General features: G+C 46.5%; 1 protein-coding gene across 1 annotated transcript in view; it reads right to left on the minus strand.

The window, feature by feature from the left end:
- PAPPA (pappalysin 1) overlaps positions 1-14,796 on the minus strand; it is a 259,858-nt gene extending 245,062 nt beyond the window's left edge. The window contains exon 1 of the mRNA XM_049774233.1: positions 14,349-14,796. Within this exon, the coding sequence (XP_049630190.1) occupies positions 14,349-14,796 (448 nt within the window). The remainder of the gene's footprint in view (positions 1-14,348) is intronic.
- Between the last annotated feature and the right edge of the window lie 1,518 nt (positions 14,797-16,314).

Here is a 16,314-nt window from a genome sequence, read left to right on the forward strand (position 1 = left end):
CATTTATTCGTCATCCATTCATATAGTCATCATCTTCAGAACATTAACTAAGTATTAGCCCCTTGGCTAAAGATAAAGTTAAACTGAATCTGGGTTCCACCAGCCTTTCTCTGCAGGGCCTTCAGCAAGCCATGTAACTGTCCCCAATTCAGAGGTTCAAAACTATAGTATTCAGCATAGTGCAAGCACATAGTAAGTATTCATTATAAACTAGCTGCTTTTATTACTGTTATTACTGCTGAGAATGCGTACTATTCCCCCAAGGATATATAAACAGTGGATAGAGGATTCCAGATCCTGAGGTCATCACAAGGTCTCATAAGATCAAGGGAAGCAGACAAAACGGCCCCCCTATCAGAAAGGAGGGAAATGGGTGAAAATCGCAACAACAGATATGACTGCCAGGACACTCAAGGCCCAATATGGACATGATAAGGGGCAGAGGGGGAAATCTGAGAGGAAAGCAAAGCTTGGGATTATGTGCTGCCGTGCACACACAAAAACAAACGCTTTGCAAACATGCGAGGGGCCAAGAGGGGAAGACCAAGGCTAAAATGTGGCTTGGATTAGAAAAGCCGAAATGTGAGTTGAGGAGGCATTAAAAATACATTGTCCTGCTTCCCCTTTGTTTGGGAAGGCCAGATTTCTTTTCCCCTGGATTTCTTTGCTCAAGGGGAAGTGGAATTAATCACTGTGTAATGTTTTTGGCTGTGACGTGTGTGGGGTTGGTCATGTGCTTTGGTTACGTAATGCCACATGCTTCACCTGGTTCTATTACCACCAGGCATGCAAGATGCAGGCATGAAGCAAAATTACATTGAGGTCTTTTTTTTTTCTTTGTTTGTTTAATTTGGAACCATACCTTGGGTTCTCACAGCTCAGTTCTGGCTCTATGCCCAGGGATGATGCTTGGCAGTGCTCTGGGAATCATCTGTGGTACCAGAGATTGAGCCATAGTCAGCTACATGTGAGGCAAGAACTATACCTCTGCGATGCTCTCTAGTCTAATTTTGAGGTCTTTTTTTTTTTTAACAAGTCAGGCACTGTGCTAGGCAGAAAGAAGTTGAGATTACCTTAGCATGGGTATACCATTAAATATGATAAAGAATCTCAAGTGTCTTTGCATATGTGTAAAGAACATGGTGGATAAGAATAAAGGAGGAAAGGCTACTTATATTTGGGGAACAATATGGAGGACTTATTTTCAAAGGAGAAAATCTTGAATCAAATTCTCTAGAAGAGACTGTCCCGTACATGGTAAACAAGAAGCACATGAGAAAACAAGGCAGATATGGAAAAGTTCTAAGGTAGCTGTAGTATTTTTTTAATTCGAATGCTATCAAAGATCATTTAGTGAAAGGTGATAAGAGTTTTATTTAAATTTTAAAGAAATTTCCCTATAGAGTTAGAGGATAGGCTAGAGAAATTGTTGAACAAGAGACTGGAAGGGGTGAACTAGAGAAATAGCTGAAGAAAAAACATGGCGATCTAATTTGATAGAGAATTGACTATTAAAAATGCTAAAAAGGCAGATAAAATTTTCTAACTTACTGAATATGGCCAGGGATATGTCTAATATATGATACTGGAGAAGGACACAAACATCCTTAGAAATTTTAAAAAGAAAAGAATTGGTACTGGAGTGCTAGTACAGGGGATAGAACGATTGCCTTACATGAGGTTGAATCCACTGTCAGTCCCAGGCATGCCATTTAATCTATTCCATCAACCTCCACTAATTCCCAGCCTACTGAGATCAGAGCCATAAGTAAGCTATGAGCACCATTGAGTATAGTCCCCAAAACAAACAAATGAAAAAAATAAAAATAAGAGGAGTCTGGGAACCAGACAGGGTGTTTGCCTTGCATGTGTCCAACCCAGATTCATTCTGGCACCCAATATCATCATATGGTCCCCTGAATCCATCAGATACCTGGCTGCAGGCAGAAATAAGCCCCCAATACAACCTAGTGTCTCCCCTATTAATCAATCAGTCAATCAAGGAATCAATCAAAGTTGGAGAGGATTCAAATTAATACTTGTCGATTTTGAAGTGCATGCAATATTTCCAGTAGATTGTCAGATCTAGGAGTCTAAAGTCTAGAAGAAATCTGGAAAGAATCATTACTATCAGCAGAGAGGTATATAACTCATGAAGAAATGAATGAAGTCTGAAATTAAGGAGAACCAGCCACGTGTAAGACCCAAAGGCTTATCAAACTTCTTCCCAAACCCCGTTTCTTATCTATAAAATGAATGGTTTCTATGAGTGGTCAGACTCCTATAGTGTGGATTCCCATGAATGTAACTTTACAATACAGTATACGGTTTGTATTCATTTTTATTTTCTGTTGATGTACTCTGCATCTCTTAGAACAAGGCCATGCTTTTTCTGATTGTTCTGTTATCATATCTTTCTCTATTCTCTCATCAGTCTTTGTAGCTGAAATGATTGTAACCCCACTGGAGGCCATAACCCTAGCTAGGTAGCTAGACAATACTCCTTAGCTACATTTCATTATGACAGAACAACAGGAAAATAAGGAAAATGGTTATAGGATAGAGGAATAACATCTTAACTAAAAGATACAAGGTACACTTTAAACTACCAGAATGCACAGCACTTAGCTAACCACCTTCTCCCATCTCCATCTCCCCAACTGCTCTCCCCATGGCCTTTCAGAGACTATTTCATTTCACATTCTTCCTTCCTCCATGTTTAAATCCCAGTCTGTGGTTTCTGTGATCTTGTATATCCTAGACATTATCTCTCTGCTTTCTCTAAATCTAACCTGGAATGTTTTGCTGACTCTCTCAATTTGCTTGAACCAAGTAAGTTCAGCCCTTCTATTCTGTTGGTCAGATGAAGATTGTATTTGTGACAGTTATGAATGTTTTACTTTTCCCTTGTTTAGAGAAAAATTTAAGTGGTTAAAGTAAAGGTGGTAAGTGTGAGAGGGGACTGGGGATAAGGACAAGCAAGATATGAGTCCTTTTTTTTGATGACAATACTGGGAATTCCCAAGAAGACACTATAAATTACATATCCTTCATTGTTCAATTTAAATAAGGTGATAAAATGATAAGCGGTAATAACAGGCCAGTGAGTTATTGTGATATCCAGGAACTTGTCTGGAATGGTCTTTGAATAGTAAGACATGATGAAATGCAAGTACTTGAACTATTAGCCAAGCAAGGGATCATTAGAAAGGTCAATCAGGAAAAAATTTTGGACATTTTTGGCACTATAATTAGTAAAACCATTAATGGTATGGTTTCCAGTCATTGGCTCATCCCAATATTCCTAAAATGATGTCTTTAGTCCATCTTTGGCAGAAATTCTATGCACTGGTACTTTGCCTTTTTTTTTTAATAAAAGCTCTTTGAAGAGGTAGTAAATCAAATATGATATAGGAAGAGCATAGCATTCTATATTGTTCTCAATCAATGATACTTAGCCAAAAAAAAATGATGTGTCTCTTTTTCTTTACTTTTCTTTCTTTTTTTTCAGAATGAGTATGGCAGGAGAAGTTAAAGCTGAAAAAAACATGTGGGCACTTGGCCCCTGAGGGGGACAGACACAGGCACCATCTAGTGGAGGAAAATGTACCGAAAAAGGGAGAAAATTGGGATTAGTGCCAATTTTACAATTTTGTCTCAGGAATAGTCCTGATTAGGATTACAGGATCCCAGGAGACCTCTGCCTGAAATGTCTCCAGGGCCAAGGCAAACTTCTTCTTACATTCATTGTTGGAATAAGGAAAATTGGCCCCCAGAGAGAAAATGACTTGACTAGAGAGAGTCTCACAGAAAGTTAACTACTGCACTGGTGTAGAACACAAAGTTCCTGGCTCCTACCTTTGCTCTTTCTTCCCTGACAAATGAGAGTGTTCTCCAAGAAGGTCTGGGATATGCTTTAATGCTTCTTCCCCATTTCATTTCTAAACACCTTTAAACTGGACTCTTCCTGCAACACCCAATGTTACCAAGACTTCCTGCTCCAATTATAATTCTTCATCCACATTTGCCCTACATCTTGTGATGCACCCTATTAAACCCTGACTCTATCCAGCCATCCCATCCCATGCCCCCAGCCTCCAGTCCAGAGTAGAAGCTCTATGAAAGCAGGAATACTTCCTCTTCCAGTCACTGTGTTGCTCTCAGAGACTGAAGAAAACCTAACGCATACCAAGTGTAAGAAATACTTGTGGAAAAGCAAGAGGGATGGGGGAAGGTTTTTTTTATTTTGTCTCATACGTTTAAGTCTTCATTTCTTTTATTCTCTACCATGAACGTCTACAAATGTTGTGATGTAAAAATAATAAGTTGAAAATACATCTTTCATTTTTAGTTTGGGTTAATGGGACAGCCATAAATTTTTCCCAAATGGTAAGGAAGGAAGAGACAATTCCTGGCTTTGCTAAAGGAGATGAACGCATCAAACTCACAAAGTGAGTGATGGAAAAACCTTAGATAATCAGTGTGGCAAGAGCTGGACACACAAAACACCAATATGAATTAACATTTATTGGCTGCTCACCCATGGTAGATTCCATTACTCAGCGTTTTCCACTTGGAGGTCCAGTTGATCTTCAAAATAAGCCAATGAAGCAGGAGTCAGAATTACTCGCATTTTACAGATGGGAAAAGTGAAGTTTGGGATATTAAGTAATTTGCTCAAAATCTTGCAACCAGCAGGTGGGAGAGTTTTTGGAATCAAACTCATGAGTGTGAGAAACAGCCTCTAGAAGGGGCCTCTTCAGTAAACACAGGTTTCTTTCCCCTGCCTGTGGCTAGGCTCAAATCTGAGGTTAGGCTACCCCAACGATGCCATTCCTTAAGGGTTCTAGAAGGGTCTAGAAGGTTCCTTGGTTAAACAGAAAGAGAAATAAGAATGTAGAGAAATGAGAAAGAAAAATATGTGGGGAAATGTGGATGTGGGTGTCTGTGCAACTGTGTGTATATATTTCTACAATATGTCTTAGAGGATCTCAAGGACTAAAGATTTCGAATGACTAGTCATCTCAGCCTAACAATACTTTCTTGCTCAGACCCCCCCATGCTGAATGTTCCACAGAGCAAAGAATGCTATTAGTAAACCTTTTTGTGGGGGAAGTTGTTTTTTTTTTTTTTTTTGAGCACATCTGATGGTGCTCAGGGGTCACACTCCTGGCTCTGTACTCAGAAATTACTTCTAGATAACTCAGAGAACCATATGGGATGTTGGGAATCGAACTTTGACTTTGCCAAGTGTAAGGCAAATGCTCTTCCCATCATGCTACTGCTCTGGCCTCAATATAAACCTTCTTAACGCCCAGGTAGGCACTATTTTCCCCTCCGGGTCTCCTTGGATAGTTATCAACTGTGTCTGCAATTAGAGAGAAACTGAACCCAAATTTTCAACTTAGTTCCTTAGTGAAAAATCCCTACACCTCTCCAATTTATAGACTTACCATTTAGAAACCTGTCAGCTGACAGAACACATCAGAACTGATGATTTCATTTCTGCCTACGGTTAGTAACCTCTCTACTTCTCAGCTTTCTATTAAGGAAATCTTCCATCTCACACAGAGGGACAGACAAAAGTGCATTGACACACACAAGAGTTCTGACACCTGATTTCCACAACTGTAATCATTTGTCAAATCTTCTTCCATCTACTACCTCTCCCCTGCCACATCCTATATTTTAAAACAAACCAGATAGAATGTCATAGTACCCAGAAATATTTCAGGATGCATCTCTAACTTGTACGATCTTTAAGACTGCACGTGAATAAGATCATCAGCACACATAATAAAATAAACGATAGTTTTTCAATGTACGTTCCAATTCAGTGACTGGGACCTTGCTCACTCTAATGAAGAATGGCATGCCATTGAATAAATTAAGGAGAAAATTGGATGGGAGACTAAAAGCATCCCCTTCACCCTGTTACTTAAAAGTCACTAAGTTTGGGGCTGGAGAGATAGCATGGAGGGAAGGCGTTTGCCTTGTGTGCAGAAGGACAGTGGTTTGAATCCCGGCATCCCATATGTTCCCGTGCCTGCCAGGCACGAGTTCTGAGCACAGAGCCAGGAATATCCCCTGAGCACTGCCAGGTGTGATCCAAAAACAAAAATAAAAACATAAACAGAAATCATTAAGATTGTAGGGAACATAGCTGAAGCCTCTGTTCTGTTCTATCCACAGCTATTTTTTTTTTTTGTTTGTTTGTTTTTTGGGCCACACCTGGTGACACTCAGGAGTTAATCCTGGCTATGTGCTCAGAAATCACTCCTGGCTTTGGGGACCATATAGGAAGCTGGGATTAGAACCACCTTCTGTCCTTGATCAGCAGCATGCAAGGCAAAAACCCTACTGCTGTGCTATGGCTCCTGCCCCTGAAATACAACTTTTTTAAAGAAAAAAATATGTGGATTAAATAGCTCTGTGAATTCTCAACATCAAAATATGGCATGGTGTCACCTGACTCCTGCAATAGGCCTGAGATGGGTCATATGATACTTTCCCCATATGGCTCCTGTGGCAGATACTGACACCCTAGGTCATATAGTGTAGTGTGGGCAATCGTGGGCAAAGTCACATTGTGAACAAACTACAAATACTGTCATTATCATTACAGGAGGCACAGGACCAAAGCCCACAAGTCATAGTTCCATTGAGCAATTAACAGCAAGGGTATCGTGGAAGGTAGCTGGGAAACTCAGAATAGCAAGAAGGAAAAAAGAAATTGAAAGAGAAGAAACTATGAAGCCACCTGAAAGGGCAACAGGTGAGGGGGACGCAAGACACCAACTAGATGGCTGAGCTATGTTCCCTGGGGATGGATGGACAAGGAGTATATCCAGGGATATTCCTCCTTGTGGTATCTGGGATATCCCCCTTCCCACATCTGACTGATATCCCTGCACTTTGGTGCCAGTTTCAGAGTAATCTGAAGGTAGAGTTTATGGAACATATATAATAGGGCCACACAAAAATGCTTTCACAGAAACACCTCGGACAAATCGCAACACGTCACCCAGTTAAGCTTTCCTTCTTCACATCCCTTATTCCCGTTCACAGAGGCTTCCCTTCCAAACACTTGAAAAGAATCATTCAAAAACAGACAAATACAACTTGAGTAAACTCCCTATAGCAGAATGTTTTGCACTTTCCAGGAGTGGGTGTGATTAGATTCCTAGAAATAGCTTAGAAGCTCAGAATGGTAGTAGGGTCCAGAAGCTGAAGCGATAACACGGGGAATAGGGTGTTTGCCTTACACTCAACCCACCAGTATTCAATTTCTGGCATTTCATATGATTCCTGAGCCTGCCAGGAATAATTTATGAGTACCCGAAGCCAAAAAAAAATAAATTAAAAAAAAAAAGAATGATAGGGTCCTACACTTTGGAATTTAGAATCATTATGAGAACTGAAAATGAATGAAGCATCAAGCTGCAGATAAACAACTAAAAATTTGTTCAACTACACTATTCTTGAGACTGTCATGAACCAGCTGCAGGCAGGCAGAGAATACCTTTTTCACATTGGACCTCAGTTTCCCAGCCTGCATCATACTGGGTCAGCGATCCCTAAGGACCTGAAAATGAGTTGCTTGCATAGCATTGGCTGGGCTGACTGCACAGAATCCCAAAATGGTGAGCCCCATGCCTTTGAGATGCAAGCTTGCTTCCTACTACAACAAGGAAAAAGGCAATGCAGTCTCCATCACCCCATCTCTGAGAATGGCTGCTGGGAAGAAGGGCTGCCAGATGAAAGGAATCTGAGGAGAGAAGCCTGGAGAGATATCTAGAGATCTAGGACTTTAACCCCACTATGTTCACTTGTGCTCTTAATATTAACAGGTATTCCTGCTTATGAATGCTCTTGGATTTCCTCTAGCTGCCTTCAACAGGTAAAGAAAAACAAACCAAAGCTCAAGAAAGACAGTGAATTGAAGTGTCATGTGTCCAACTGTCTGCTCCCTGTTATGATGGGATCATATGACAATAACTCAAAAAGTTAGGCCTTAAGAGTGCACAAACAGAACCAATTTTCCAAAAGCCAAGGCAGAAAAGGAGAATGTGTCAGCCTCTAAGTCCAGCTCCTGTTGAGTCCCTGAGAGAAGATGGCTCCAGATGACTTGCTTTCTGCCAGTTTTCTTCACAAAAATATGCCCATTCTACAGATGAGATTATCACAGGCTAGAATGATGAAGTGGCTTGATTACAATCACACAGCAAGTAACTGTCAACAGAAATTCCAACTTAAGTCTGTTTGCTAATTTGACACGAAGAAAATTACATCTGCTAGGTAAATCCTGGGGTTGTGAGGTTTGAAATTTTTTTTTAAGTTTTCTTGACTTGTATACAGTGAGGTGTAGAGAGACAGAGAAATATCTTGTAGCAAGCAGTACTAAAGAGAATTAAGTCACTGTTTTTTTATTTTCCTAGACAATGCCAAAAAGAGCAAAAGAGAAAACAGGTACTAGGAAATAAGACTTGAATTAAGTCTCTTAGATTCTCTGAAATTTATTTCCTCTTTTAAAAAAAAATGAGGGGATAAGGCCCATGCCCCAGGCTACTTTGGTGGTAGTGGGGTGATACACAGAAAAACCTGTAGGCTCCTAGCTTAAGGCACCCAAGAAGAATCCATTTCCTTCCTGCCTTGAAGTGTCCTCAATTCAGAAAATAAAGGCTTAGGTCACTCTCAGTAGGGAGATATATTTTTCAAGTCCTTCCAGTACAATGTCCAGTTCTGAAACCAGCCTAGGAGGAGGTTCATTCCATGAGATAGATGTTGCCTCTTCTCTATCTTAAGAGAGGAGGAGAGAGCTCAAGGCATTAATTAGGCTACCACAGGTCAAAGAGCTTTTAGGAGCTGGTAACTTGTCAACTCCAGTTAGCTACTAAGCATTGCAAAACCTTGAATATGATCAGAATGATCATAAATACTGAAGGCAATCAGAGTAAGAGGTAGATCACTTGAAACCTAGCTTCCTTGTTAACAGCACTTGTGAAATTTGAAAAGGGGCAAACAGTCCTATTGAAAATTGTGAAGGGCAGCAGGACCTAAGGAAGCTAAAAAGGGGTTAAAAAATAAGACTTTTGAGTAACCCACAAACTCAACAGTTTAGCACCAGAGCCAAAGCAAAAAGCATGGCAAGGAAATGGGCTGAAAGGTCTTCAGGTAAATCTTTTGACTCAGTCCAGTGAAATTCTGGATATCTCAGTAAAGGGAAAGGAGGTGAGTCACACTTGTGGGGTCCCTGTTTTACTTATCTAACAGGTCAGGAGAAACTTTAACAAGATTAACTACTGGCCAAGGCCCCTACTCCAAGAAGCAAATTGAATTTATTGTTTTTTTCTTTTCTTCTTCTTTCTTTTTCTTTCAAGCTGACAGGGCTTGGGGGGAAGGGGTTTGGGGGTGTGGGGCAAGGCTCTGGATCCTGCTTGCTATGGTACAAAAAAGCAAAGGGATGCCTCAGAAAGCATTGCACCCTCCAACTTGAAAGGGAACCCAAATTGCCCTGTAGAAAGGCTGAGGGCTGAGCCTGGCTGGGGGAGTGTGTGAGGGGTGAGGGTTGCTGGTGTTTATTACACCAGAGTAGTGGGAAGGAGGGAAAAAGGGAAGGTGTAGAAGTGAGTATGCTCTGAATTAAAGCCTAGTTCCTGCCATTGAGAAACAGGGACACCCAGCTTGCATACACACCCCTTCTCTGTTACTTTGACGCCCCAATCTATGGGCCAAAGAGGATTCTTTTCAAGGTAGGATCTTCACCCTCTGGACCACCCACCCATCACAGCCATCAGTCAGCCAAAGAACCTGAACAAGGCACTTTCTAAATCTGCCTTATTTTTTGACTGCCTTTGACACACATATGTGTATGTATATACATATATATGTATATATATATATATATATATATATATATATAGTATGTGTTTTATTTTCCTTGTTCCCTTTTAGAAAAATAAAAGGCATGTTTTCTAAGCTTCAGAGACAAACCGCTCCTTCCCTCTTTTTCTCTTTTCCTCTGTCTCTTTTCAGAACCTGTCTGAACCATGTCAGTGAAGTTTGAATCAGGGCAGAAATAGCATCCCAGGCGGATCTGGGAGCACAGCCCGCCTACCAGGAGCTGTGAGGCCTTCCTCTGCCAGAGGACAGACCTGGTTAATAGCACCGTAAAATTAGACCTTTACGAAACCCAATTGAATCCTGCAGCAAAGAGTGATGTAAGGCAGTCTGGCCTGAAATAGCATCGTGGTCCCTGCCTAGCAAGTGAATCCTGTTCGCTCCAGATCGGTGGTGACCAGGGATTCCTCCTGGAAAAGCAGAGAACCAGCAGAGGATGGGCAACAAATTGGGCACCCACCGAGATCTTGGCCAGAGGACACAGCCTGCCTGGCATCAGCCTCCTCCCAGATGCCCACCTTGGTTCAGTCATTGGCAACCCCAACTCCCTTGAAGAAAGGAGGTGGAAAGAAAGTGCTTCAGCAAAGAACCTCTGTTTGTTTGCTTTTTAATTCAAGGAGAAGCAGGTTCTTTTGAGTCCAATGGTCTGACCTCACAGAGGATATGCAGAATGAGTTTAGCCTGGCTCAAGGCCAGGTGTTTACACACCGCCAAACCTGGCTCACACTCAAGAAGGGGAAGGAAAAAAATCTACCAGAATACACAGGAGGAGAGAAAAAAAAAACCTCCTGGTTTTCTGGGGCTCTAGAATTGCTTCTCCCCCCAACCCACCCTACCCGCGTCCCCCACCTCTTCTGTATTCACCTCAAAGCATTGCCTTCTTTATTTATTTATTTATTTCCACATTGAGAGGAATGTTATTTCCCCACATAAAATGGACCAGGCATTTTCTACAAGCAATAATAACCTAACGACCCCCATCCAATTAAAGTATTTTACTACACAATCTTTGTGCGAGAGAGTGAATGAGTGAGTGCGCACGGGAAGGCGTGTGAAGAGGCTCCTTGTCTGAAATTATAGGCATTTTATAAAGCAGGCTCCCGTGGAATCCGTGTGTGTGGGTGTGTGTGTATGTATGTATGTATGTGTGTCTATATATTTAATGCACTTAGTACATTTTCATTGATGACACCGCTAAAAACCCCGGGGGCTTTCCATTAGGAAAATCCTGCAAATCACTTCCCTGATAGGTAAAAACTGGACTACATTAGATCTACATTTAATCTCTCTATTTATACGTTTATATCCATACACCTCTCTCTCTCTCTCTCACTCTCTCACACACACACAGACATACACACACAGACACACACACAGACACACACACACACACACACACGAATACACCATTTGCATCTGCACGCTGCAAGCTCCGGAGCTTGTCATAGGGTGGGCGAGAGATGTAAACACTGAATTATCCTCATCTTAGTTCGGATGATGCAGGCTGTTTGTCTCTCTAGTACAGCTTCCCCCCCCCCCCCTTGAATGACTAGAGCTTGGGGGCTGCAAGTGAATGAGCTCATTTTCCCTCTCCTGGTAAGGGGGGGGGGTGGAGAAGGAGGAGAAGGAGAGAGAGAGAGAAAAATAGCCTGCGATGACGTTGGAGATGGGGGAAAGTGAGTCTCTCTCTCTCTCTCTCTCTCTCTCTCTCTCTCTCTCTCTCTCTCTCTCTCTCTCTCTCTCTCTCTCTCTCTCTCGCTTGGAGGGCAAGTTCATGGCAAAGCAGCAGCAGAGTTTGGGTGCCCCCCCCCCCAATGGACAGCAGGAGTCCTGGGACAGTCAGCCTGCAGAACATTGCAAAAAGTCCCCTGCCAAGACAGAAAGCAAGTGGCGCTCGCTCGCTGCAGAAAAGCTCAGCTTTCGCTTCGAAGAAAGTGTGTGTGTGTGCGTGTGTGTGTGTGTGTGCGTGTGTGTGTGTGTGTTTATGTGTGTGCGTGTGTGTGTTTGTACGTGCGCAAAAGGAGGAGGAGGAGCAGAATTGCACAACGCCTCCACGCATTTCCTGGCTGCTGCGAAGGGGGAACCCCTACTTTGGGATTTTTAAAAAGTCCTAGAACGCGGCAAGGATTCTTTGTGTAGGAAAGGGGATCTCCCTCCCTGCCAGAAGAGGCGAAACTTTTCCTTCTCTCCTCCCTAAGCCCCCCATAACCACCACCACCACCACCACCTACCTACCACCACCACTTTTTATTAAAGGCCACTGACTGCCACAGTTTCACTTTCAAGAGGGAGAGCAGAGAGATGCTGGAGTCTCCAAGGTTGGCGACCCTCGCCAAAGTGTCCGATTTCACTGCGGGCTCTGCCTTGGACCCCTTAAAGGGGGCACAAGAGGGGGGGGTGAGGAGGGCGAACTCCAATTCATTATGGGCTCATAAAAGTTCCAAAGGAGCACAGCGCCCCGTTTCGCAGCCCAGTCCAGGGGGGGAGGACAGAGAGAGGGCGAGAAAACGGGCAGACTGGCTGGGTTGTGCTTCAAAAAGGGGGCTCGCCCCCAAACCCAAGTGACAGGCGTGGAACTTGAAAGAGAGGCTATGGGATAGCTGAGTGAAAGAGGGGTGGAGGGTTTGGGGTCGACAGGGGGGTGAATCCCGGATAGAGGCACCAGCAGGGAGCAACTTTTACTTAGGGGCGCTCCCAGGACTTCTAAAGTCCTGGAAATCTACTGAGATCATAACAACCTTGTGCTGAACAGATTCTCCTGGGGTAACGGGACCCATGGAAGTGAAACTGGGGTTCACCCCAGTGGGAAGAAAAAGCCAATGAAACCTATTGGTCCTTTTTTGGGGGGGCCTCTTTGCACAAACATCCCAACTAGCTAGTCCTCCTTCCCCCAAATCAGCAGCAGCAGCAGCACCTCCAATCCCACCATCCCAGATGCGCTCTCCGCGCGCGTCCCAGCCTCCTGGCGACCCCGGGGCAGAGCTGGGTGGGTGGGACCGCTTCGCGGGAGCTGCCAGAGGCTGAGTTTGGGTCTGGGGCGACTGCGAGCGCTCGGGGCGCTGCTCTACAGCCAGGGCTGCCCGGAGGAGGCGCGCCCATTGCCCGGACCGAGCAAAGCGAGGCTCGGCTCGGCTCGCAGCGCAGAAGCGCAGTTCAGCGCAGCGCAGCGCAGCGCAGCTCAGCGCGCTTCGGGCATCGCCAGCGCGCACCGCACTGAGCTCCTGCTGGACCCCGTCCACCCCACCAGCCAGGCAGCTACCCAGCCACCTAGCCACACAGCCACTCAGCCACCTACCCAGCCATGGAGCAAGCCAGCCAGCCACCCAGCCACTCTTATCAGCCACTCAGCTCTAGCCACGTACCCAGGCATCCAACCACCTGGCAACCCAGCCACTCAGCCAAAAACCCTTACATGCAGCCACCAAGCCACTCAGCTAGCCACCCAGCCAGCCACTCAGCTACTCAGCCACCTACCCAGGTACCCAGCCACTAAGCCAATCAGCCAGCCATCTAGCCAGACACTCAGCAACCAGCCTCTCAGCCACTAAGCCACTCAGCTAGCCATTGAGCCACCCAGCCAGCCATTTAGTCAGCTACCCAGCCACTCAGACACCTAAGCAGACATCCAGCCAGCAGCCACTCAGCCACTCAATCAACCACTCAGCCATCTACCCAGATACCCAGACACCAGCTACTGAGCCACCCAGTCACTAGCTACTCAGCCACTCAGCCACCTACCCAGGTACCCAGCCACTAAGCCAACCAGCCAGCCATCTAGCCAGACACTCAGCCGCCAGCCACTCGGCCACTAAGCCACTCAGCTAGCCATTGAGCCACCCAGCCAGCCAGCTACCCAGCCACTCAGACACCTAACCAGACATCCAGCCAGCAGCCACTCAGCCACTCAATGAACCACTCAGCCATCTACCCAGACACCAGCTACTGAGCTCCCCAGTCACTAGCTATTCAGCCACTAAACCACTCAGCCAGCCACCCAGCCACTCAGCCACCTACCCAGGTACCCAGCCACTAAGCCAACCAGCCAGCCATCTAGCCAGACACTCAGCCACCAGCCACTAAGCCACTCAGCTAGCCATTGAACCACCCACCCAGCCAGCTACCCAGCCACTCAGACACCTAACCAGACATCCAGCCAGCAGCCACTCAGCCACTCAATCAACCACTCAGCCATCTACCCAGACACCATCTACTGAGCTCCCCAGTCACTAGCTACTCATCCACTAAACCACTCAGCCAGCCACCCAGCCATTCAATCAGCCACTCGGCCACCTACCCAGGTGCCCAGTCAGCCAGCCACCTAGCCAGACACCCAGCCACCAGGCAGGCACCCACCCACCCACCCAGCCACAGCAGCGCATCTCCCAGACCCCCAGCCCCCCGGCTCGCACCCTCCCCACCTTCCCCTCCCCTCCGGTCTGCATCCCTACCTGCGATCACGGCGGGGGCCCGCTGTCCGCCCTCGGCTCGCAGCCACACTTGCAGCGTGAAGGCGTCGCGGGGCAGCTCCAGGTCGGCCCGCAGGCGCAGCGCTTCTGCCCTGCCGGCGAAGTAGAGCGCGCGGCCGGGCCGCGGGCGGGCGTCCCCGGCGGGGTCCCGGGCTGCGCCCCTCGCCGCCCGGGGCTGCCTCCTCCGGGGTCCGCGCCAGGCTCCGTCCCAGGCGCCGCCCGGCTTGGGGGGCGGCGGGGGCGCGGGGCGGCGGGCGCGGGCGACCCGGGTGGCGCAGGTGGCCGCGCCGGGGGCGCCGGCGGCGAGGTCGGGGCGCGCGTGGGGGCGCGCGGGGGCCCTCGGGGCTCTCGGGGGGCGCCCGGCCACCCCGCAGCCGCCCAGCGCGGCGCTCAGCAGCCCGAGGCGCAGCACCCAGGCCCAGAGCCGCATGTCCGACGGTGCCCCCCGCCCCCCGCCAGCTTCTGGGGGCGCAGCCCCGGCCGGCCCCGCGCGCCCCGACGTCGCCCCGAGCTCGCCCGCCCGCCCGCCCGCGGCCAGCCCCGCTCGCTCGCTCGCGCGCACTGGGCTCCCCCCAAGACCCACTCGCCGCTTGCTTGCTAGCTGACACTTGCTATTATTATTATTATTATTTTTTGCAATTTATTTCTTGCACCCCCTTTTTTATGCTCTCTCTCTCCCTCTCCCTCCCGGGGGCTCCTCAAGGTGTGTGCCGAGGTCCCCCCACCTTGGAAAAATAAAATTAAAAGGCAGCCCCAAACTCCTCCCGCTTGGCAATTAATTTCTCTCTCTCTCTCTCTCCCTCTCTCCTTTTATCTATCTGCCTGGTTTCTCTCCTTTCTTACTTAACCCCCCTCTTTTTCTTCTTCTTCTTTCTAACAGCTGGTTTGCCTTTTGCCCTGGGTTTATTTCTTTTTTTATTTTATAGCATTGCTAGCTCTTTCTCTTTCTTTTTTTTTATCCCCCCCTTCCAAAAGAAAAAAAAAAGAGAAAATATCAGCCTCCTTAAAATTAAAAAAAAAATTAAGAATAAAAAAAAATCCTTCTAAGACACTCACTGAGCGGCTGGTTGGTTGGTAGGTGGCTGTGCTGGATGGATGGATGGATGGATGGATGGATGGATGGATGGATAGATGGATGGATTCCCCTAACCCACCCCCCCTAAAAAAAAGATGCTCTAATTTATTTATTTTTTGGCGTCCTTTATAACACAAGGCTCAGCCCCCTTTTCTTACCCCCCCACCTTCACACACACATACACACACACCCCTGTTTTCCCTCCCCTCCCTCCCCTCCTTCTTTGCAAAAAAAAAAAAATGAAAGGAAAGAGGGGGGAAGACTCCCACAGAAAGATGAGTAAACAAGCGTTCCAGATCTTGCTCCCCAAAGCTCCACCTTCCCAATAGAATGAGTCCCCCTGAATTCAAACTGCAGGAATCATGACTAATGGATCACTTTGGAAAGCCCGAGCTCTCCCCCACACAACACAACCTACAACCCAGACTGCGTCCACCACTTTGCCTGCTTGCCTCCTGCCTTCCCTGCGCTCCGCTTCTCTCTCCCCCCCACCACCACCCCAACCTCCTTCTCTTCTTTTCTTTCTTTCTTTTTTTTGGGGGGGGGGGGACTTGCAAGAAGACAGTCCTAGTCTTCAAGTCACAATTTAATGAAATTCCGCGCACACCCCCCTGGAAGGTCCTCCCATCCCTCCTCCTCCTCCTCCTCCTCCTAATTCCAAACCCAGATGCATGTTTTTGTTTTGTTTTGCTCGCCTTGCCTTGCCTTGCCGCCTCCCACCCTCCCTCTCTCCCTCTCTCTTTTTCTCTCTCTCTCCCTCCCTCTCCCCTCCGGCAGCAGACCCCCGCCTCCAGCCCCACGCCCCTTAATAGGATTGTTTTTGTACTTTGTGTTGTGATTATTAGTACTGGTGCTGGTCGTCGGAGTATTAGT

Source organism: Suncus etruscus, chromosome 5 (genome assembly GCF_024139225.1).
Source record: "Suncus etruscus isolate mSunEtr1 chromosome 5, mSunEtr1.pri.cur, whole genome shotgun sequence".
NCBI classification, from domain to species: Eukaryota; Metazoa; Chordata; class Mammalia; order Eulipotyphla; family Soricidae; genus Suncus; species Suncus etruscus.